This window comes from Bidens hawaiensis, unplaced genomic scaffold, assembly GCF_021521415.1.
Source record: "Bidens hawaiensis isolate Kalapana, Puna unplaced genomic scaffold, B.hawaiensis_p1.1 tig00075009_1, whole genome shotgun sequence".
In the NCBI taxonomy this organism is placed as follows: domain Eukaryota; kingdom Viridiplantae; phylum Streptophyta; class Magnoliopsida; order Asterales; family Asteraceae; genus Bidens; species Bidens hawaiensis.
The window spans coordinates 16,738-39,381 of NW_027503018.1; the positions used below are offsets into that span (position 1 = coordinate 16,738).

Below are 22,644 nucleotides of genomic sequence, written 5' to 3' on the forward strand. Positions count from 1 at the left end.
GTATCCCGAAGCCGGCTAAGAGTCAAAGATGCCGGCTAAATAACCATAGATGTAGGCTAAGTTTAGCCGCCTTTGACACGTGTCGAATTTTTATTGGTTAAAGGTGAGACCCGTTTGCTTTATTATAAAATTCCGTGCCCATAAAGTGGAGGCTAAGGCTTAGCCGGCTTTGGTGACGTGTCAGCTATTTATTGGTTAAAAAACCAATAATTAAAGAGAAGTAGGCTAAATAGACATGTATATTTTAGTAAACTATAGGTCAAAATCAAACTTATCTATTTCTGTAATTTTCCTTTCTTCATGCTATTGTGGGGGCTTTAAACACATCCAGTTGGCTGAGGTCCGCAAGCATCCAGTTCAGACTTGCAAAAAAGCCCCTCCTTTATTTATTATTGAGTACTCTTCATTATTTCTCTAAAACTCCTTTTTTTATTTGGTTCAAATCTGAAACCACCAATGTAATTTCTAATTTTTTTTTGTTTTCTCTTTAACTATTTATATAATAAAAAATAGCAACTTGTGGGCATAAATTCCTTACATCAATTCTCTATTTCGCATTGAATAATAAGGTCTCCATATTTCATTGTGTTGCTTGTAATGATCGAGCATATATTTGTTCCGAACTCGGCCATAATTCACTTGAAGGTCTGTCCTTGGGTTTGTTTGAAACACACATGACAAATATTTACCGTCATTTTCATCATCATATACAAGTTTAGGTGTTAGCATCGGAAGGTCACACCAAATTAAGGTGCTATGATATATAGAAAGAACATGCTATCGAGTAGAGATGGTAAACATTCATTATATTTAACTTTCAGAAAACCCGACAATCTGAGACTCCATTTAAAAAAACCAACATATCCAACAAAAGAGAATTGATACACATAAGTGTCTCCGTCAAACGTGTGAAGTCTATATATAACGTCCTGCCTTTTAAATGGCAAGCAAGTCGGGGATTCAATCAATAACACAATTCAACTTTGTTTCTGCAGGGATGTGTCTTTGATTTATCTTCATTACTTATGTTTAACATATACATGTTCCAAATTATTCAAAACTTCTTCACTTGAAGGCCTATCCTTGAGTTTGGCTGCAATGCATCTTAATGCAAGTGCAAAGCATTTAGAAGCACCTTCTAGGGGATAGTCGTGTTCAAGCCGTGGATCCATTAATTTTTGTAGCTTTCTTTTGCTTGATTTGATTTGAGTGGCCCAATTCACCAAGTTCTGCTGCTCTGTAGGCCGGCGCTGATCGAATGCCTTTTGGCCTGATATAGTTTCCAATAACACGACTCCAAAACTATAGATGTCACTCTTCGTATATAAATGACCTGTAAAATTGAAAGGTGTTGACTATCACAAAATTATAATGTTCAAAGTTTATAAACCTTTTTCCTTTGACCAATAGGTATTAAAATGGATGCATTGACCTTTGCATAAGTGAAATTGGTTTTTCTATGGAAGACGAACGACTGTTCTTGTAAATATAAAATATATAGTAAAAAGGTGTCATGCAACATGAACCTCTTTTATCAACAAATGCAAGTTCTTATTAATTATTTCACTTTATTATTATACATTAACACACCAGTCGAGATGTACTCTGGGGCTGCATAACCATATGTTCCCATAACCCTTGTAGTAACATGTGTTTCCCCTGTTTCAGGGCCATATTTCACCAATCCAAAATCCCCTAGTTTTGCATTATAATCCTAGAATAAGAAAGAGTAAAACTAATTTGTTAGCATTGATGGTATAAAGAAAAATTAAGTGGTTTTATCAAACACCATTAGTCATAAAGAGCTTAAGAGTACTTTATCCAGTAATATATCATCCGCTTTTAGACCACGACTTATGAGATTTGTTGAATGCAAATATGCTAGTCCACGAGCAACTCCTATCATTATCGAAAGTCGTGTTCCCCATGAAAGTCGTTCTGTAGTATCTGGTACATGTGTAACATTATTCATCTTACATAGTTACTTTATTTCAATAACTCAATTGTCAAAAAAATATATATAAATAAATGAACAAATAACTGTTAAGAGAGATCCTATTATATTATACCTTTGAATAAAAAGTGATCAAAACTTTTGTTTGGCATGTACTCGTAAACAAGCAAGTTCTCTAATTCATCTTCACAGTAACCCAGGAGTCTAATTATATTAGGATGAGCCAGATGTCCTAAGCAGCTCACCTCTGTCTGAACTCAGAATTTTTAAGTTACATTTAGCAAAAGGATTCATAAAACAAAATATATTAGAATTGTTCTAATATATTTTAATAATCCAAACTTTGTCCCACTGGCCGGCGCTAAGCCAAACTTTAAAAATGTATCACAACTGTCCCAACTTTCGACTTATCGGCTGCCAACGAGCTCTTCACTAATGGGTTTAGATTCCGTTAGTTTTTTATGACGTATACGATGATATGGCAAAAATTGTGTGTGGACCACTTATGTAGTAAAAATGTATAATTAAATTATTTTCTAACCAAAATAAATGAACCGAACCACTTTCTTTTAAACAAAAATAAACGAACCAAACTTCATTTTTAACAAAAATAAACGAACCGAATCACTTTTTTTAAAATGGTTCGGTTCATTTATTTAAAAAACGTGGTTTGGTTCATTTATTTTTGTTTGAAAAGTAGTTCGGTTCGTTTATATTTATTAGAAAAAGTGGCTTGTTTTGTTTATTTTGATTAAAAAGGTTGTTTTGTTCATTATTTTTGTTAAAAAAAGGTTCGGTTCGTTATTTTGGTTAGAAAAAGTTAATTTTAATTTAAAAACATTTTATTACCACATAATCAAACCACACAACTATTTTTGCCACATTATCGTACATGTCATCATCCACGCCATAAATAAACTAACGGGATTTAACCCCGTTAGTGAAAAGCTCGTTTGTAGCCAAGAGGTTGAAACTTGAGATTATTGTGGTATATTTTTAAAGTCTGGCTTGGCCGGCCAATGAAACAAAGTTTGAATTAGTAAAATCCAGTAACCCGAAATAAACATAATCTTATGTAGAGTACCAACTGAAGCATAACTTTTTTTACTTGTGTTTCTTTCTCAGCAATCTAATAGCCACAATCCAAATAGGTCTCCTCATAAAGTTCAATGGCTTTTCCATTTGCTTTTTCATGAGGAAATATATTAATAAGGAGAAAGTTTTGCATGTAGTTTCATGAATATTTGCTTGATAGTAGAGTTTAGCAATAATTGGAAAATGTAGAAAACAAATTGATAAATCTTGCAACTTTTTGATTTAATGGAGAAATGCATCACTTGATACAGGCTTACTTTGTGCTTCCACCAAACTAACATAAAAAAGATTGGTTTTGTAGTTTTCGAACATATATGTGGAAGAAAACACACATTAATCTGGAGGTATAAGCCTCTCAAACTAGGACTGTTCAGTAGTATGATACTTACACGAGCCGTATACTTTCTTGAGGTACTCACTAGAACTAGATATTACGAACTTCTGTAAAAATTAAATTGATTTACATTTGGTGATACTTACTAGCCATTCGGAATGTCCTTGTGCGCTTTCTTTGTTGAGCCTTTTAACAGCCACAGCAATTCCAACACCTTCTTTTGAAGGGGCTAATGTATTCTGATCAACCCAACCTAGGAACACCTTTCCAAATCCTCCTTCACCCAACAACAAATCTAGACTAAACATTCTTGTAGCCTTTTCTAAATCATCAAACCTAAATTCTTTCACACTTGGGACTGGACTTTGGAAATCAGCGGGAACTTCTTTTGTCTCTAAAATCATATTGTTGCCTTTGCTGTTACTTGATAACTTTGAATCACCTTGGATTGAAATAGATGAACACAAACAGATAATTTAAGTGTACGTTTAAGTTTTCCAAAGAAAAGTCAAGCAACAGGATCTGTTACATGTATGAATTATCATGAACATCTTATGCTGTTATGAATCAATATGAAAGATCACTATCCAACTACATATTTATATAAAAAAATTTAGGTAATATTTATATAAAAAATCTTATGCTGTTATGCACATTTTATAACACTAAAAGAATCTATGGGCTCTAAAACTTGCAATCAAGTACCTCATATCAAAACAACCCAGAATTGCATGTAAGACACTAACGAGTGATTACCAAGATGTTACAGAGTTTATAAAACATTAAAAATAATCAAAGGCCCATGATGGAAGTATTCAGATGAATCAAGTAGATATTCTTGTAAGAGATGGTAAGTCCATATATTCACTGATATTATGCTAATATATGCAGTGACTGATATCAACACAACTATAAGAAGTTAGAAATACCAGAGCTTTCTCTATTGGAGGAGAAGGTAAACAGATTAACCATTCTACCAAATATTGTTTTGTCCGCAGATTGCAACGAAATATTGAATTTCACTTGTAAGGCTAGTACAGATTCAAGACTAAACATAACCTCAGCCATCGTAGGTCGGTGTTTGGGACTGCTGTGCAAACATCTCTCGGCAATTCTAACAAATTCTTTCAAACATTTTGGGGATATTTCACCCTTTATATCTGAATCAATTATATGCTTCAAATTCCCTTCTTTGATAGAATCTTGAACCCATGTCACTAAACCTTCTTCCAGATTTCTATCCACTGCACGCTTCTGGCACAACAGTTCCAACATCACTATGCCAAAAGCATAAACATCAGACTTTCTTGTCAGCTTTCCAGTTGAGAAATAATTGGGATCAAAGTACCCAAAAGAGCCTTTAACATTTGTATTGATATAAGTAGATGGCTGATTCGTAGGGCCTATTTTCGACAACCCAAAGTCTGAAATTTTAGCTGCCCAACTTTCATGCAATAAAATATTAGAGCTTTTGAAATCACGATGTATAACACCCGACTCAATTCCAGTACCCGTGTGCAGGTAGTGTAAACCACGACCAGCCCCTATGCAAATGTTGAGTCGCTTAAGCCATGAAAGAGGGGAACATAGTTTGTGGAGATGATCATCTAGTGTTCCATTGGGCATGTATTCATACACAAGTATCTTCTCTTTTTCATAATTGCAATAACCGATCAAAGACACGAGATTACAGTGACGCAACATCGAAAGCATTTCGATTTCTGCCCAAAACTCTGATGCCCCTTGATTGGACATGGCATCCAACCGTTTGATGGCAGCAACAACAAGACTCGATCCGTCGTTTACATTACCTTTGTAAACTTTCCCAAAACCTCCACTCCCAATAATTAATGAATCATCAAAGTTTTGGGTCGCTATCAAAATTTCAAAAAATTCGAAGTGATAGCATAGTTGTGAGCGTTGTGTGGCGGAGGGTTCATACTCCTGGACATCTCCGGTGGCAACGAACATTATTATTGATGAAATGGAAGTGGAAATTGAAATGGATGACAAGTGAACTACATATTATGATAAGGTTATAGGATCATAGTCAACCTACAATAAATGGAGGCCTTTTTCCTAGAGAGAGAAGTGGGCCATCCCCGGATGACTAAATCAACATTTCTTTTGCATTTGTTTTCACTTGAAAAGTGAAATCAAATAAAACAAACCTGTTACTCTTATTGAATTTGTCACGATTTAAGATGTTTGTAAAAATAATTCAATACTATTAATGAATCCATAATAAACTATATTACAATACACATTTGGACACATTCTTCACCATCCAGATATCATTTTTATAATTAAGAAGCGGTGCTTCACAGCGCGAACCGGTTTCTTAACTCCTTTCACGCGGACGGTTCTTTAGCTATGCTTACCGTGGACTTTTCCAACGCCTTCAATATGGTCGACCGCACAGCCCTTCTCCGGGAGGTTCATCATCATTGCCCGTCTATCTATCTATGAGTCCAGTTCCTTTATGCCCAGCCGGCTAGGTTGTACGTTGGTGATGACTGTATAGGGGCTACTACTGGGGTTCAGCAGGGAGACCCCCTTGGGCCCCTCCTCTTTGCCTTAGCATTACACCCTCTTGTTCTCCGGATACAAAATGACTGTAACCTCCCATTTCATGCTTAGTACTTGGATGATAGGACTATTATTGGTGGTGCCAACGAAGTCGCTAAAGCCCTAGACATTATCAGCTCGGAAGGGCCATCATTGGGGCTGCAACTTAATATTAAGAAAACCGAGGTTTTTTGGCCAGCGTGTAATGAGGTGAAAGTCAAAGATGGGTTTTTCCCTAGTGGGATTGGTAGACCAGAGAGAGGGGTAAAGCTCCTTGGAGGGGCTGTTAGTCGAGATCCCTACTTTATTAAGGAGTTGGCGAGGCGGAGAGCATCTCGTGCGGTTGATCTTATGAAACTCTTACCTTGCCTTAGGGATCCCCAGATCGAACTCCTCCTGCTTAGGTCTTGCATGGGGGTTGCTAAGTTGCTTTTTGGGTTACGAACATGCCACCCCCATATGATGGATGATGCGGTATCCTGTTTTGATAAGGGGCTTCGAGAAGCCATCGAAGACATAGTTGTATGTGGAGGCCCGTTCTTTGGTGATCTTTAGTGGCGACTTGCATCTTTACCGATGCACTTGGGGGGTTTAGGCCGTCTTTCGGCTCATGATGTTGGGGTTTACGCTTTTGTAGCGTTGAGGGCTCAGTCTTGGAAGCTACAGAATCACATCTTAAGGAATAGCGGAGTTGTCGACCTGGACTCAGACTACGTGCAGGCCCTGGAACGCCTAAATGGCGCTCTCCCAGACTTTGACATTGGCGGTTTCTCTAATAAGGACACCGCCCCACCAAAGCCTCAAAAAATTTTGGCGAATGCCCTTTTTGGCAAAATCGCTTAGAGAGCCTGGGAGAAGTTTTTGGATTGTCCCTCCGACAGAAGGCGGTTATTGAATGCTTACAAGGTCCTCATGCCCAAGATTTTCTAACCGTTATCCCGATTGATGGCTTGGGCCAAAGCATGTCTGCGGTCGAGTATAGGGCCATTCTTAAGTACCGTTTGATGGTCCCAATGTACCCAGAAGACGAAACATGTTCGATCTGCCGTAAGGCTTGCCTGGATAAATTCGGAGAGCATGCGGTTCATTGCAAGGAGATGCCTGGGTTCAAATACCGACATGATTGGGTGCGGGACGTTCTTTGGGATATCTTAAGGTGAGCCAGGATATCAGCTAAAAAGGAAGCCCCCGTAAACTTCCTTACAGACCCCACGGAAGGGAGATCCACTCTACGACCGGCAGATTTGCTCGTCTTTGGTTGGATCGGGGGAAAACACGCTTGTGTTGACCTCACAAGGGTATCTCCCTTAGCTGGTTTGAGAGATAATGGGTTTGTAGCTGGGCAAACAATGAAAATGGCTGAAACGAAGAAGGTGGAGAAACATGCTAAAGCCTGCGAAGAGAACCAACATGTTTTTGTCCCTCTGGCTTTTGATACCTTTGGCTCCTTGGCACCGGAAGCTATCCGTTTCCTAACCAGGGTCCAACGGGTTGTGCATAGCAATGTGTCGACTCCAAAGGGGCAGGGGTATGTCTTTAGCAAGTTAGGGTTTGCAATTCAGAAAGGGGTGGCGGCGCAGCTTGTTGCCCGCCTACCTGCTATGTTGATGTAATATCTATGTTTCTATATAATGAAAGAATATGTATTCACTAAAAAAAAATCATGGTATTTGTCCATGGAAATATAAACTTTTTCATATTATTAAAAAAAATAAATTAAGAAGCATATTCTTCATAAACAAACTCCGTGTGAACCTGAAACCTCCCCTCTATAAGACAAGTGCTTTACCAGCTAGGTAGCCCCACTGACCACTCTAATGTTGAGGTATCGAAAGAAAACAACTTCTTTGATGACTAATTGAATTTTAAATGAATTTAATGAGTTTTAGAACTAATATTTCAATGTTTTAAAGATATCTGGAATTGAAAAGTACTTGTTTATTGAAGCCTCACCATTATGATTGAACAATTTAGTTTGTTTGAACCCTAAACTCAGAATGCAGCCGTTTCCCATTCATCATGACTAACAAGTTCACTATGGAGATTTTGGATCATTGGTTCTTAATCTTCAAATTGTAACTGTTATCAGTCATCAATGGAAATCATATTCCGGGAGCTTGAAGCCGTAGATGTAGTAACTGGGATCAGGAAGACAACTTCTCCCGAGTTTCATTTAAAGGAGGAAAGGGAATGAAAATGAGTGATGGTACGTGATTCAAATTTGAGTCCACCAAAGTAATTTCAAAATTTTGTTTAGTTTGTCTTTAACTATTTATTTAATAACGAATAGCAACGTGTGGGCATAAATTCTTTACAACAATTCTCTATTTCACATTGAATAATAAGGTCTCAATTTTTCGTTGTGTTGCTTGTAATGATTGAGCATATATTTGTTCCAAACTCGGCCATAATTCACTTGAAGGTCTGTCCTTGGGATTGTTTGAAACACACATGACAAATATTCACGGTCATTTTCATCATCATATACAAGTTTAGGTGTTAGCATCGGAAGGTCACACCAAATTAAGGTGCTATGATATATAGAAAGAACATGCTATTGATCAAGTAGAGATGGTAAACATTCATTATATTTAACTTTCAGAAAAACCAACAATCTGAGACTCCATTTAGAAAATACAATATATATCCAACAAAAGATAATTCATACACATAAGTGTCTCCGTCAAACGTGTGAAGTCTATGTATAACATCCGGCCTTTTTAATGGCAAGCAAGTTGGGGATTCAATCAATAACACAATTCAACTTTGTTTCTGCAGGGATGTGTCTTTGATTTATCTTCATTACTTATGTTGAACATATATTCGTTCCAAACTCTTCAAAGCTTCTTCACTTGAAGGCCTATCCTTGGGTTTGGCTGCAATGCATCTTAATGCAAGTGCAAAGCATTCAGAAGCACCTTCTTTGGGATAGTTGTGTTCAAGACGTGGATCCATTAATTTTTGTAGCTTTGTTTTGCTTGATTTGATTTGAGTGGCCCAATTCACCAAGTTCTGCTACTCTTTAGGCCGACGTTGATCCAACGCCTTTTGGCCTGATAGAGTTTCCAACAACACCACTCCAAAACCATAGATGTCAGTCTTCGTAGACAAATGACCTGTAAAATTGGAGGGTGTTGACTATCATAAAATTATGATGATCAAAGTTTATAAACCTTTTTCATTGACCAATATGTTTCAAAAAGGAGGCATTGACCTTTGCATCTGTGAAATTGGTTTATCTATGAAAAAAGCAATTGTTCTTGTAGATATAATATATATATAGAAAAAGGTAACAATATCTATGCTTTTATATCTAGAAAATGCACATTCTTATTGATTTATTCACTTCTTTATACATTAACACACCAGTCGAGATATACTCTGGGGCTGCATAACCATATGTTCCCATAACCCTTGTACTAACATGTGTTTCCCCTGTTTCTGGGCCATGTTTCACGAACCCGAAATCCCCTAGTTTTGCATTAAAATCCTGTAATAAGAAAGAGTAAACATAATCGGTTAGCATTGATGGCATAAAGGAAAAAAATTAGTTTCATCAACACCATTAGTCATAAAAAGCTAAGAGTACTTTATCCAGTAATATATCACCCGCTTTTAGACCGTGACACATGAGTTTTCTTGAATGCAGATATGCTAGTCCACGGGCAATTCCTATCATTATCGAAAGCCGTGTTGACCATGAAAGTCGTTCAGAAGTATCTGGTACATGTGCAACAATATTCATCTTACATAGTTATTATTTCAATAATTCAAAACCCCCAAAAAAATATACAAATAAAGGAATAAGAGAGATCCTATTATAGTCTACACCTCTGAATAAAAAGAGATCAAAACTTCTGTTTGGCATGTACTCGTAAACAAGCAAGTGCTCAACTTCATCTATGCAGTATCCCAGGAGTCTAATGATATTAGGATGAGCCAGATGTCCCAAGAAGTTTACCTCTGCCTAAACTCACAATTTTTAAGTTACGTTTAGCAAAATATTCATAAAACAAAAAATATATTAGAATTGTTCTAGCAATGAAAGAGTCCCCTATGTTGCATTCACAAAATCAAATCGTAATAAACAAAACTAACATAAATTCATAATCCTATGTAGAGTGCCAACTGAAGCATAACAGTTTTTTACTTGTCCTTGTCTCTCAGCAATCTAATAGCCACAATCCAAATAGGCCTTCTATCACATAGTTCAATGGCTTTTCCATTTAGTTTCATGAATATTTGCTTGATAGTAGAGTTTAGAAATAACTGGAAAGTGTAGGATAAAACTTGAAACTTTTCGATTTTATGGGGAAATGCATCACTCCAATACTGAAGAACATTGGGCTAAACCAAACTAACATAAAAAAAGATTGGTTTTATAGTTCAAACATTTATGGTATTATGAGGTTACGTCGAAACGAAAAATATGACATCCATAACAGGTATAAATTGATGTACGTTTGATAATACTTACTAGCCATTCTTCGTGCCCTTGTAAACTTTGTTTGTTGAGCTTTTTAACAGCAACAGCAATTCCAACACCTTGTTTTGATGGGGCTAATGTATTCTGATCAACCCAACCTAAGAACACCTTTCCAAATCCTCCTTCACCCAACAGAAAATTTAGACTAAACTTTCTTGTAGCATTTTTTAAATCATCAAACCTAAATTCTTTCACACTTGGGATTGGACTTTGGAAATCAGCAGGAACTTCTTTCATCTCTGAAGACATATTGTTGCCTTTGCTGTTACTTGATAACTTTGAATCACCTTGGATTGAAATGTATCAACACAAACAAATAATGTAAGTGTAAGTTTCAGTCTTTCAAAGAAAAGGCAACCAAGAGGATGTTTTAGCTATTATGAATCAATTTTAAGGATCACTGGCCGACTAAATATTTAAATATATAACTAAGTAATATGGTGTCTCAATTCTGGCATACATCCTCCTATGCAGCAAGCCCTATCATGGGATACCAAAGAGACATTGTGAAATTCGGTTACTACACCCAATGTTTTTTTTCGTAACTGAATTATGCATTGTTAAGAACACAAAAAAAACTATGGGCTCTAAAACTTATGAGTTATCTAATTGGAAAAGAACCCCAGAATTGCATGTAGTACATTAATGAGGGACCATTAAGCTGTTAAAAGTTATAAAACATAATCAAAGGCCCATGATGGAAGTATTCACATGATACAAGTGGATATTCTTGTAAGAGATGGCATGTCTATATTTTCACTGATATTCTGCTAATATATGCATAGATTGATATCAACACAACTGGAAGGTGTTAGAAATACCATAGCTTTCTTCCTTGGAGGAGAAGGGAAACAAATTAACCATTCTACCAAATATTGTTTTGCCAGTAGATTGCAACGAATTATTGAATTTCACTTGTAAGGCCAGCACAGACTCAAGACTATACAGAACCTCGGCTATGGTGGGCCGGTGTTTTGGACTGCTATTCAAACATCTCTCGGCAATTCTAACAAATTCTTTCAAACATTTTGGAGATATTTCACCCCTTATATCTGAATCAATTATATGCTTCAAATTCCCTTCTTTGATAGAATCTTGAACCCATGTCACTAAACCCTCTTCTAGACTTCTATCCACTGCACGCTTCCTGCACAACAGTTCCAACATCACTACCCCAAAAGCATAAACATCAGACTTTCTTGTCAGCTTTCCAGTTAAGAAATAATTGGGATCCAAATACCCAAATGTTCCTTTAACATATGTATTAACATACAAGATGGCAGATTCGTTGGGCCGATTTTTGACAACCCAAAGTCTGAAATTTTAGCTGCCCAACTTTCATGTAATAAAATGTTAGAGCTTTTGAAATCACGATGTATAACACCCGACTCAATTCCAGTACCCGTGTGCAGGTAGTGTAAACCACGACTGGCCCCTATGCAAATGTTGAGTCGTTTCAGCCATGAAAGAGGAGAACATAGTTTATGAAGATGATCATCTAGTGTTCCATTGGGCATGTATTCATACACAAGTATCTTCTCTTTTTTATAATTACAATAACCAATCAAAGACACAAGATTACAGTGGCGTAACATCGAAAGCATTTCAATTTCCACCCAGAACTCTCTTTCCCCTTGATTGGACATGGTATCCAAACGTTTAATAGCAACAATGACAAGACTTGATCCGTGGATCACATTGCCTTTGTAAACTTTCCCAAAACCTCCACTCCCAATAATTAAAGAATCATCAAAGTTTTCCGTCGCTATGAGAATTTCAAGAAATTCAAAGTAACGACATAGTTGTGAGCGTTGTGTGGAGGAGGTGGAGAGTTCATACTCCTGGATGTCTCCGGTGGCAACGAGCATTATTATTGATGAAAAGATGTGGAAATTGAAATGAATGACAAGTGAACAACATATTATGATAAGGTTATAGGATTATAGTCAACCTACAAATAATAGAGGCCTTCTTCTTAGAAAGAGAGGCGGGCCATCCCGACACTGACTGAATCAACATTTCTTTTAATTTTGTTTTCACTTGAAGAGTGAAGTCAAATACACATAAACCTGCTTCTCTTGTTGAATTTGTCACGATTAGACGTATATAAGAAGATTACAAAACTTGGTTTAACATGTTTGTAGAAATAAAATATTTTATTTTAATAATATTAACGCATCCATAATAAACTATATTACAAATATATATTTGACCTTTTGGACATTACAATATATATTCGCCAAAACTTTTGAATTCATTAATTCTTGATCACCATCCAAATATCATTTTTATAATTAACGGAACACATTCTTCATAAACAAACTCCCAATGAACTACCACTATATTGCTCGGGTTTGAACATGCGATCTCCTCTCTAAGAGGCAAGTAGAAGTAATTAGTGACACCAAGCTCTACATCCACTTTAGAAGTAGGAGATCTTTCGGTTTTGTTTTAGGAAACAACTACAAAATAAGTAAAATATAAGAAATTAGTTTATTTTTCAATAAAAATACATATTTAATCATTAGTGACCTTTTCAACGCTATTAAAAGTACTCTGAGATCTACGGTTTACCATCCCTTATGCTTTGCTAACACACTTTCCACGAGATCTGGCTATGTAGGTATATAACAATTACCGGTTACATCTCATTCTAACTCGCATACTTTATTGCATCGATTAGTTAACTATGTCTAGTTTGGAACGATTATTCCTGGCTATTTGACCAAGCATAAAAATGCTAAATCAATACAAAGACATTAACACGAAAAGTTTGGTACTTTCTATTTTATACCTAAACGAGGATATATTTTTTTGTAGTTTCTATATATGATAATCTGTACAAAAGAACTGAGATATAAAGTTTCATCTCATAGCAATTTGTGGGGCAACATATTATACATTAATTCCCACTACTCCACGCTAAACAATAAGGACATAAGGTCAAGGTTACTTGTGAAGAGCATATATTCGCTTCAAACTCTGCAGAACTTCTTCACTCGAAGGCCTATCCTTGGGGTTGTTTGAAATGCATTTGAACGCAAGTGCAGCGTATTCAGAAGCACCTTGCTGGGGGTAGTTGTGTTTAAGACGTGGATCCATTATCTTCTTTAGCCTTCTTCTATTTGATTTGACCTGATCAGTGGCCCAGTCCACTATTCTTTGCTTCCTTCCAGGCAGTTTGCAATCAAACGCCCTTCGGCCGGACATACTTTCCCACAACACCACTCCGAAACTATAGATGTCACACTTCATACTCAAATGACCTGTAACATCGAAGGGTGTTCACTGTCACAAAATATGATATCTTTTAATTAGCTTATTAAACATATGTTGTCTCTTGCCCAATCTGGTTGCGAAACGGAGGCATTGACTTTTGCTTTTTGTGTAAGTGAAACAAACAGTTGTTGTAAAGCAAATAAAATTTAGCTAAAAAAAGTGACAAGGGGAATGTTTGCTTTTATCTTAATCCAAAAATCATATTTCATATTTCATATTTGGGTCTATTCGCTTAACTGCTTCTCAATACCACTTTGTTATACAATAACGCACCTGTAGCGATATACTCTGGGGCTGCGAAACCCATGGTTCCCATAACCCTTGTACTAACATGTGTTTCCCCTGTTTCAGGGCCACATCTTGCCAACCCAAAACCCCCTAGTTTTGCATTAAAATCCTGGAATGAAATGGAGTAAAATAAGTGGTTAACTAATTTGATGACATAAAAGCAAAATATTAAAGTGGTTTGATAACCACCATCAATCGTAAACGACAGTTTAAGAGTATGTACTTTATCCAGTAATATCTTAGAGCTTTTTAAATCACGAAGTATGAGGTTTGTTGAATGCAAATATGTGAGTCCACTGGCGACTCCTATCATTATCAAAAGTCGTGTTCCCCATGAAAGTGGCTCCAAAATATCAGGTCCATCTGCAAAATTACTCATTTTACACATGTAGCTACTTTGCTGCAGTAACTCAACTATCTGGAGAAAAAAAAGGGAATTATGGTTTTAGAGAGATTCTAATATGGTTTACCTGTGAATAAAAAGTGGTCAAAAGTTTTGTTTGGCATGTACTCGTAAACAAGCAAGAGTTCACGTTCATGTTTGCAGTTCCCCAAGAGTCTCAAGATGTTAGGATGAGCTAACTCTCCTATGAAGTTCACCTTGAACTGAAATCACAACACTTTAAGTTACATTTAGTAGCGACATTCTAATTAAGTCTCTTATCACACATGTCAGAAGTTTTCATATGAAGTTCATGAATCTAAATTTCTAGTCATCACTATAGGTGTAACTTGATGTACATTTGGTGAGATACTTACAAGCCACTCAACATATGCTTGACGGCTACCATGATTTGACCTTTTAACAACAACAGCAATTCCATCTCCATGTTTTGTAGGGGCTAACGTCTTCGGTTCAACCCAACCTAAGAACACGTTTCCAAAACCTCCCTCACCCAATAAACGTTTTGGACTAAACTCTCTTGTAGCTTTCTTTAAATCATCAAACCCAAATTCTTTCAGACCTGGACTCGGACATTGGGAATCTGCATATATTTCTTTCATCTCAGGAAACATGTTATTGTCTACACATACAGTATAATCAGCAAGTCTTTTGTCGCCCTTGCTATTACTTGATAATTTTGAATCACCTTGGACTGAAACAAATGAGTACAAGCAGATAATGTAAATATTGCAAATGGATATGAATGACATAACCTAGAGAAAACTCCCAATAATATTTTACATGACATTTCCACATTTACTGATATATATGAGAACAAGCATGTACATAAAAATAAAGAATATGTCTACACAATTCAAGAGAAGAAGAATTACCAGTGTTTTCTCCGTTCAAAGAGAAGGGTAGCATATCAACCATTCTTCCAAATATTGTCGTATTGCCTGCTGCTTGCAATGAATTATTGAATTTCTCTTGTATGACCACTAAAGACTCAAGGCTAAACAGAACCTCAGCCATGGTAGGTCGCTGCTTTGGACTGTTGTGCAAACACCTCTCTGCAATCCTAACAAATTCCTTCAAACACTTTGGGGATATTTCTCTCCTAATATTTGAATCAATTATATGCTTTAAATTCCCTTCTTTAATAGAATCTTGAACCCATGTCACTAAACCCCATTGCTCCTCATCTAGACTTCTATCCACAGCACGCTTCCTACATAACACTTCCAACAACACCACGCCGAAAGCATAAACATCAGACTTCCTAGTCAGCTTTCCAGTTGAGAAATAATTGGGGTCAAAGTACCCAAAAGAGCCTTTAACATGTGTATTGACATAAGTAGATGGCTGATTCGTTGGACCTATTTTCGACAGCCCAAAGTCTGAAATTTTAGCTGCCCAACTTTCATGTAATAAAATATTACTGCTCTTGACATCGCGATGTATAACACCTGACTCAATTCCCGTGCCAGTGTGTAGGTAGTGCAACCCACGACCTGCACCTATGCAGATGTTGAGTCGTTGAAGCCAAGAAAGAGGGGTATGATGCTTATGTAGGTGATCATCAAGTGTTCCATTGGACATGTATTCATAGACAAGTATCTTCTCTTTTTCATAATTACAATAACCCATCAAAGACACAAGATTACAGTGACGTAACATCGAAAGCATTTCGACTTCCGCCCAAAACTCTGTTGCCCCTTGATTGGACATGGCGTCCAAACGTTTAATAGCAGCAGCAACAAGACTTGATCCATGGATTACGTTACCTTTGTAAACTTTCCCGAAACCTCCACTCCCAATTATTAATGAATCATGAAAGTTTTCCGTCGCTATCTGAATTTCAGTAAATTCGAAATGACGGCATAGTTTAGGAGGATTCATGCTCCTGGGAGGGAATCTATGGTGTCAAAGAACATTATTATTGATGAAATAGAAGTGGAAATTGTAATGGATGACAAGTGAACAACAAACTATTATAATGTTATACGATTATAGTCATCCTACAATAATTGGAGGCCTTCTTCCTAGAAACAGAGGCGGGTCATCCCTGGCACTGACTTAATCAAAGTTTATTCTGAATTTGTTTCCAATAAAAAAGTGAAATTAATTAAAGTTATAAAACCAAACATGTTCCTCTTGTTGAGTTTATCATGATTACACGTATATAAAAAGATTACAAATTAAACTTGGTTTTAACATGTTTGAATCATAAAATATTTTATTTTATTTATTTTTTATTTTTATTTTTTTTTTCAGTTGCATTCAACTTATAAACTCTTACAATATACATTTGGCCATTTGGGCATTACATCCTAAACTCTTAATTTCCGAAGTTTTTTTTAGGCCGCAAACAAGTGAAATATCCTTCGCCAAAATTTTTGAACCCATTCTTCAGATCACTTTATAATCAACGGACATATTCTTTATAAACAAACTCCCAATTATGAACTACAATGTCTCATACTCAAATATTGATCGCTTTTTCAAGAAAAAGAAAACACCCATTGCTGGAAGAACCCCCACCGGAACATATGAACTGACCTGCTAATACTTGGATTTTGTTTCTTGATTACAAGTTTATGAAAAAATAAAGATGGTTGATCTCATCAATACGTGAATATCTCATGCCAGCATCCAACCCTGAAATTGCTTAGGCAATCTTCTTGATCCCTTATGATAAATCACCAGAGTGATCAATAACAAGTTTTTTGATGGGAAATTTAATAAGTGTTTGAATTAATAAAGCTACTGCCGTCTAACCTTTTTTTTTACCTAAAAATATTATTGTTCTTCGAATTTCACCTTCCCAAAGCCCACTATGTCAATTAGTCTAGGTTCTTTTGTGTTTAAATACAATAATCAAAGATCAGTTAATTTGAACCCATTATTAATGGATCTCACAAGAGTTGGTAAAACCGGTTTAATGTGCTGATACTTAACAGGATTCAAATTTCCTTTTTTCTTCATACTGTTTCCACGTCTCTTTTTGTGCAACATATATAATATAACTCCTTTTATGTATTTACTTTAAGCATGATTGAGTTCTTCTAATTCATAGCCATTTTTTTTATAAAAATAATTTCCAACGAATTCAGATATGGAAGGAAGCGTGATATGAACTGTTCTTTTAACTATCTTCAAAGTTACATTCAAAGTGATGTCCATTACTTTAACTGTTTACGTAATCATTCTTTTATCGTTTTAGCTCATTCTCGTTTTATACCTATAATATATAAAAAACAACTCAATGTAATTGCATTCCAACAAATAATTAAATTAAAAATGCAATATTATGAACAATTTGTCACAACCAAACACTCACTCATCATATATAAACTAGGAGATTGCATTATTATTATTATTATTATTTTGTGATAGTTGACAAAAATATCACAAATTAATAATACAAATTTATTCTCTTATCTAGTAATTAGTAATCAAAATTTCAAGTACCATTAATCATATAATGGAGGTGGTGGTGGAGGGTTCAAGGTCCTTAACATGGTAGCAAAGAACATAATTAATGATGAATCAAAGTGAAAATTGAAATGGATGACCCCTTTGGGTCATATTAATGGATGATAGACAGACACCTTACAATTGGCAACAACCGGGTGTCTTCCTAGAAGTAAAGGTGGTCCCATGCGATCACTAAATTAAAATTACTATTGCACTCGTTGGTGGTAATGAATGACTCATCAAACTAATTAAATTGTTTAGATAAACACATGAAATGAGTCATGTTGAGTTACATTAGGGAACGCATACAATACGTTTGGATGCAATCATGTAATCGATACGCCTGAAACTGAAGTCAAATTGTACGCCATGTACTTTACACAATCCCTTCAAAATGATAATAAAACCAACTCAAAAAACAAAATAACACCATAAAAATGAATGTTTTTTAATCTATTTAAGAGCATTCACAATTCATCCATTATTTAAGTAAGATTTTTATAATGTAATGAGTGGTTTAGAGTGATGTGAGTATAGAAGAGAAAACAATTGTGATTATCTGTATAATTGAAAGGTTTCTGTAACATTTATTTTTTGAAATTGGTTGTGATGGAAAAACAGAGAAAAATTATAATGATAAATGTATAGAAAAATATTATTTAATTGAAAATGAGAGAGATAATACAGTAATTTTTAATATAATTATAGGTTTAAAGACAAGAAAAGAGATGAAAAATGCTCTGACGTCCTATTTGATATACTTTTACTGAATTTTTTTTTCTGGATACTTAAAAACTAGTTTCATAGATCACATAGTGATGGATTTACATTTAAATTAAGGCCATGTGTTTGAGCATTCACAATTTATCCATCATTTTTTTATATGAGTGAGGTTTTATAATTTATGAAGATGATTTTATCCATCATTCACAATTTATTCACAATTTCTCGTCTTTAGGGTGTGATTTTATTCTTTATGTATATATATGAAAATGATTTGATTTTTTTGTTTATTTATATACGTGAAAAGTTTATGTAGCACCCTGTATGTTTCTATACTTTTTAAAAGTGGTGGTGAGTAAAAGATTATATGTAACGATTAATGTATAAAAAATTTTATTTAATTGAAAATGAGAGAAGAAAGATAGTGAATGTTAGTGAAATTTTAGATTTAGTGATGGTAATAAAGACGAGAATACTCTTACACACGATTCTTACTCATTCGTCATGTCAACGCGTACTTAGCTTAACCTCATTGTTCATCCCACCACTCATCTCATCACCATTTTCTTCAATTTCTGTTTCTATTTTTAGTTATTACAATTTTTATATATAATGAGTGAACTGTAATTTTCGTCTCTGCGATTTGTTCAAATTTATGGTTTTAGTCCAATAGTTTCAAATTTGTAATTTTCGTCATTATGGTTTCATTTAACTTACAATTAAACCCGACCCCACTAACCACGTTAAGTTTGGTCGTTAAATCCATCAGTATGCCCTCATGTGAGGGGCATTTTTGTCATCTTTTTCCACAAATACACCTCAGCCCCTCACGTGAGTGGGCTTGCGAATTGTGGTTGGGGTTTATTTGTGGAGAAAAATGACAAAAATTGCCCCTCACGTGAAGGGTCACGCTGATAGGTTTAACGACCAGAGTTAACAGAGTTAGTGGGTCGGGTTTAATTACAAGTGAAATGAAACCACATGGACGAAAATCGAAAATTTGAAACTATTGGACTAAAACCGCAGTTTTGAACAAACCACAAGGACAAAAATCACAATTTACTCATATATAATATTTAAAAATTGTAAACTAAATTTAAACATTAATAATAATATTTATAAAATAAATTATAACTAATAATATTGATAAAATAAAAGAAAACACAACAAAACAAAACTTAAAAAATCAATATTAAACAATGATATTATATTTAAACATTTAAAGACCAAATCGAAGCTCCCTCTCCAACTCCAACCCTTCTCCAAACACATGTGAGTTGAAGGGATTCAAATTTGATTTCATTTGAGGCTTCATTTTACTCTTTTTATGCATCAAGAGTTCTTCAACAGAGTAATTTGTAAATTTTAATTTTTTAAACTACAATCCGTGGGTCATCCTTCCACAGATAGGTCTTGAGATACACCGTAAAATGAAAATATATTAAGCATACATAATAATTTAATTCAACAAATTACATATAAACAAACAATTTTCTTCTCTTAATTAAGTAGACAAGCCAAGTGAGTATTAGGTATCAATTACCAGAAATTGTTAGATATCAGTAATCACTTATTAAGTGGCATTAGTTGTATAACATATTCAATAAAAAATAGTTCATACATTCATGTGCATGCATCATGTATTTGAAGCCAATGTATAACATCCTATCTTTTTATTTGGCAAGCTATTTTGGTGAACAACAAATTATGACCAATTTAACAATATTTCATGTAATATATTTGCAGCAAACTATGCAAAACTTCTTCACCTGAAGGCCTGTCATTAGGATTGTTTGCAACACATCTTAATGCAAGTGCAAAGCATTTGGAAGCACCTTGTATGTGGTAGCTGTGTTGATCAAGGCGTGGGTCTATTATTTCCTTTAAATTTCTTTTATTTGACTGGATTGAACTTGCCCATTCCACCAAGCTCCGCTCCCCATTAAGTCGACTGGCATCCATTCCCCTTCTGCCTAAAATACTTTCAAACAACACCATTCCGAAGCCATGGATGTCACTCTTTGTAGTCAAATGACCTGTAAATTAAAAGGGTCTTCAAGATCACAAAATTATGATGTTCAAAGTCTATAAGCACTTTGTCTTTGATCAATAGGATTCAAAATGGAGACATTGATCTGTGCATCAATGAACATGGTTTTCCTATAAAAAAACAAATGATTGTTCTTGTATAACAATTTAGAAAAAAGGTAGCCTCCACTAATTTTGCTTTTATATATGAAAATACATATTCTTATTATTAATTCACTTCATTATATAGTAACACACCAGTCGTGTTATACTCTGGGGCTGCATAACCATAGGTTTCCATAACTCTTGTAGTAACATGTGTGCCCCCAGTTTCAGGGCCGTATTTCACCAATCCAAAATCCCCTAATTTTGCATCAAAATCCTGAATAAGAGTAAAAATAAGTGGTTTTATAATTTAATGACATAAAAGGAAAATCTCAAAGTGGTTTGATCACTCCCATCAATCATAATGAGCTCAAGAGTATGTACTTCATCCAACAATATATCAGAGCTTTTCAAATCACGGTGTATGATATTTCTCGAATGCATATATGTGAGTCCACGGGCAACCCCTATCATTATCAAAAGTCGTTTTCCCCATGAAAGTCGTTTGCCAATAGCTGTTGCATGTGCAAATTTTCATCTTACATAGCCACATAATTAGAATAACTCAACAATGAAGAGAGAAAAACTAAATAATGGTTTTAGAGAGATCCTATATAGTTTACCTGAGAATAAAACGCGATCAAAACTTTTGTTGGGCATGTACTCGTAAACAAGCAAGTGCTCAGCTTCATCTCGGCAGTATCCCAAGAGTCTAATGATGTTAGGATGAGCCATATGCCCTAAGAAGTTCACCTCTGTCTGAACTCACAAATTTCTAATTAGTTACATTTGGCAACTAGATTAATAAAATAAAATAAAATAAACTTAGAATTGTCCTATCCATGAAAGAGACTCCTAAGTCGCATTCACAAAACAAAGCCCTGATAAATGAGCATATGTTCCAATGTAGGATACTAGCTGAAGCATACCAGTTTTGGTATCCTATCACACAGTTCAAGCACCATGTCCTTTGGTTTACATAAGACATACATTAGGGAGAAGGTTTTCCACAGTTAAGAATAATGCCAAAGTGGTGGGCCACGTGACTTGGAGAAATGAGCCGTAATTTAACCCCATAATGGGCCTTCAACCAAATAAAAAAGCGGCCCACATCTCCACCTTCTGTACCAATTTAGTGGGCTACAAAATAAGCCCTTCATAACTTCATTGGACCAATTTCAATAACGCAAACGGAGCCCAATTTGAATAAATATGTCTCCCAAAAAAAGCAAAATTGGATCTGGATGACTGGATCTTACCACTAAAAAAAAACATTTTTTATAAGTGGAAAGTTAAGAATAAAAACCCACGTGATGTTGCTTCGAGTCAACTTGTAAAAAACGTTAATTTATTTTTTGGGTTTGTTGTTGTGATCGTAACAAAAACTAACCACTACCAAATTCACGTCGTCGTGTATTGTTGTTTATAAAATTGTTGTGTAAATCTACCATTCTATTGGTTTTTCAATTTTCATGAATACTTTTTTGATAGTAGAATCTATCTATAATTGAAAAATGTAGCCAACAAATTGAAGAAACTTGAAAATTTTATAACTTTATGGAGAAATGCATCACTTCAACATTGAATAATAATATTGGTCTTAAACCAAAGTAACAGATCAAAAAATATTGGTTTTGTATACATAACTCTTATCAGTTTTTGGTATTAAGGTACTTACTCTAGCCGTATGCATGTTAGTGGAAGCCACAAATAAATTGTTTACAGGATGGTGCTTGAGGTACTCACTAGAACTGGATATTTAGAGTTTTACGTTCATCGGTCAAAATTAAAACTTATTGGCTTTACAGGTGTTAACTGATGAACAATTGGTCATACTTACTAGCCATTCATCCGTTCCTTGTATGCTTTCTCGGTTGAGCCTTTTGACAGCAACAGCAATACCAACACCTTGTTTTGAA

The 22,644-nt window shown here is 35.2% G+C and overlaps 3 protein-coding genes and 1 pseudogene across 6 annotated transcripts; all 4 read right to left on the reverse strand.

Moving 5' to 3' along the window:
• Nucleotides 1-827: 827 nt before the first annotated feature.
• On the reverse strand, nt 828-5,645 carry LOC143606493 (putative serine/threonine-protein kinase PBL22). Of its 3 annotated transcripts, none has more exons than XM_077082247.1 (6): nt 4,313-5,644; nt 3,530-3,777; nt 2,070-2,205; nt 1,817-1,947; nt 1,591-1,714; nt 828-1,333 (listed from the first exon to the last, which is right to left on the reverse strand). In XM_077082247.1, exons 1-6 carry the CDS (start codon nt 5,352-5,354, stop codon nt 1,020-1,022), a joined length of 1,995 nt encoding a protein of 664 aa, XP_076938362.1. In that variant the 5' UTR covers nt 5,355-5,644; the 3' UTR covers nt 828-1,019. The 3 variants fall into 3 exon arrangements, with proteins under 3 accessions (XP_076938362.1, XP_076938361.1, XP_076938363.1); XM_077082246.1 differs by having other exon boundaries at nt 3,530-3,825; nt 4,313-5,643; XM_077082248.1 differs by lacking the exons at nt 1,817-1,947; nt 2,070-2,205 and having other exon boundaries at nt 3,530-3,825; nt 4,313-5,645.
• A 2,876-nt stretch (nt 5,646-8,521) lies between these two features.
• Nucleotides 8,522-12,483, reverse strand: LOC143606494 (receptor-like cytoplasmic kinase 176; annotated as a pseudogene). The gene is made up of 6 exons (XR_013148753.1): nt 11,259-12,483; nt 10,429-10,724; nt 9,783-9,918; nt 9,541-9,671; nt 9,318-9,441; nt 8,522-9,067 (listed from the first exon to the last, which is right to left on the reverse strand). The product of XR_013148753.1 is annotated as a receptor-like cytoplasmic kinase 176 (transcript).
• A 794-nt stretch (nt 12,484-13,277) lies between these two features.
• LOC143606495 (putative serine/threonine-protein kinase PBL18) lies at nt 13,278-16,291 on the reverse strand. The gene is made up of 6 exons (XM_077082250.1): nt 15,283-16,291; nt 14,764-15,101; nt 14,475-14,610; nt 14,228-14,367; nt 13,990-14,113; nt 13,278-13,703 (listed from the first exon to the last, which is right to left on the reverse strand). Exons 1-6 carry the CDS (start codon nt 16,289-16,291, stop codon nt 13,387-13,389), a joined length of 2,064 nt encoding a protein of 687 aa, XP_076938365.1. The 3' UTR covers nt 13,278-13,386.
• A 4,017-nt stretch (nt 16,292-20,308) lies between these two features.
• Nucleotides 20,309-21,460, reverse strand: LOC143606496 (putative serine/threonine-protein kinase PBL17). The gene is made up of 5 exons (XM_077082251.1): nt 21,349-21,460; nt 21,110-21,240; nt 20,893-21,002; nt 20,688-20,752; nt 20,309-20,628 (listed from the first exon to the last, which is right to left on the reverse strand). The coding sequence occupies exons 1-5, from the start codon at nt 21,458-21,460 to the stop codon at nt 20,309-20,311; spliced, it is 738 nt and encodes a 245-aa protein (XP_076938366.1).
• Between the last annotated feature and the right edge of the window lie 1,184 nt (nt 21,461-22,644).

Excerpts from the sequence above, each read along its gene's own strand:
- LOC143606496 (XM_077082251.1), bottom strand. The coding sequence starts at position 21,460 with ATGGCTCATCCTAACATCATTAGACTCTTGGGATACTGCCGAGATGAA. Across the intron at positions 21,003-21,109 it reads CTGATATATTGTTGGATGAA|GATTTTGATGCAAAATTAGG; the intron begins GTACATACTCTT and ends ACTCTTATTCAG. Across the intron at positions 20,753-20,892 it reads TATGGTTATGCAGCCCCAGA|GAAAACCATGTTCATTGATG; the intron begins GTATAACACGAC and ends GTTTTTTTATAG.
- LOC143606495 (XM_077082250.1), bottom strand. The coding sequence starts at position 16,291 with ATGAATCCTCCTAAACTATGCCGTCATTTCGAATTTACTGAAATTCAG. Across the intron at positions 14,114-14,227 it reads CTAAGATATTACTGGATAAA|GATTTTAATGCAAAACTAGG; the intron begins GTACATACTCTT and ends ATTTCATTCCAG. Across the intron at positions 13,704-13,989 it reads CCCAGAGTATATCGCTACAG|GTCATTTGAGTATGAAGTGT; the intron begins GTGCGTTATTGT and ends TCGATGTTACAG.
- LOC143606493 (XM_077082246.1), bottom strand. The coding sequence starts at position 5,354 with ATGTTCGTTGCCACCGGAGATGTCCAGGAGTATGAACCCTCCGCCACA. Across the intron at positions 1,948-2,069 it reads TGATCACTTTTTATTCAAAG|ATACTACAGAACGACTTTCA; the intron begins GTATAATATAAT and ends CACATGTACCAG. Across the intron at positions 1,715-1,816 it reads ATGATATATTACTGGATAAA|GATTATAATGCAAAACTAGG; the intron begins GTACTCTTAAGC and ends TTCTTATTCTAG.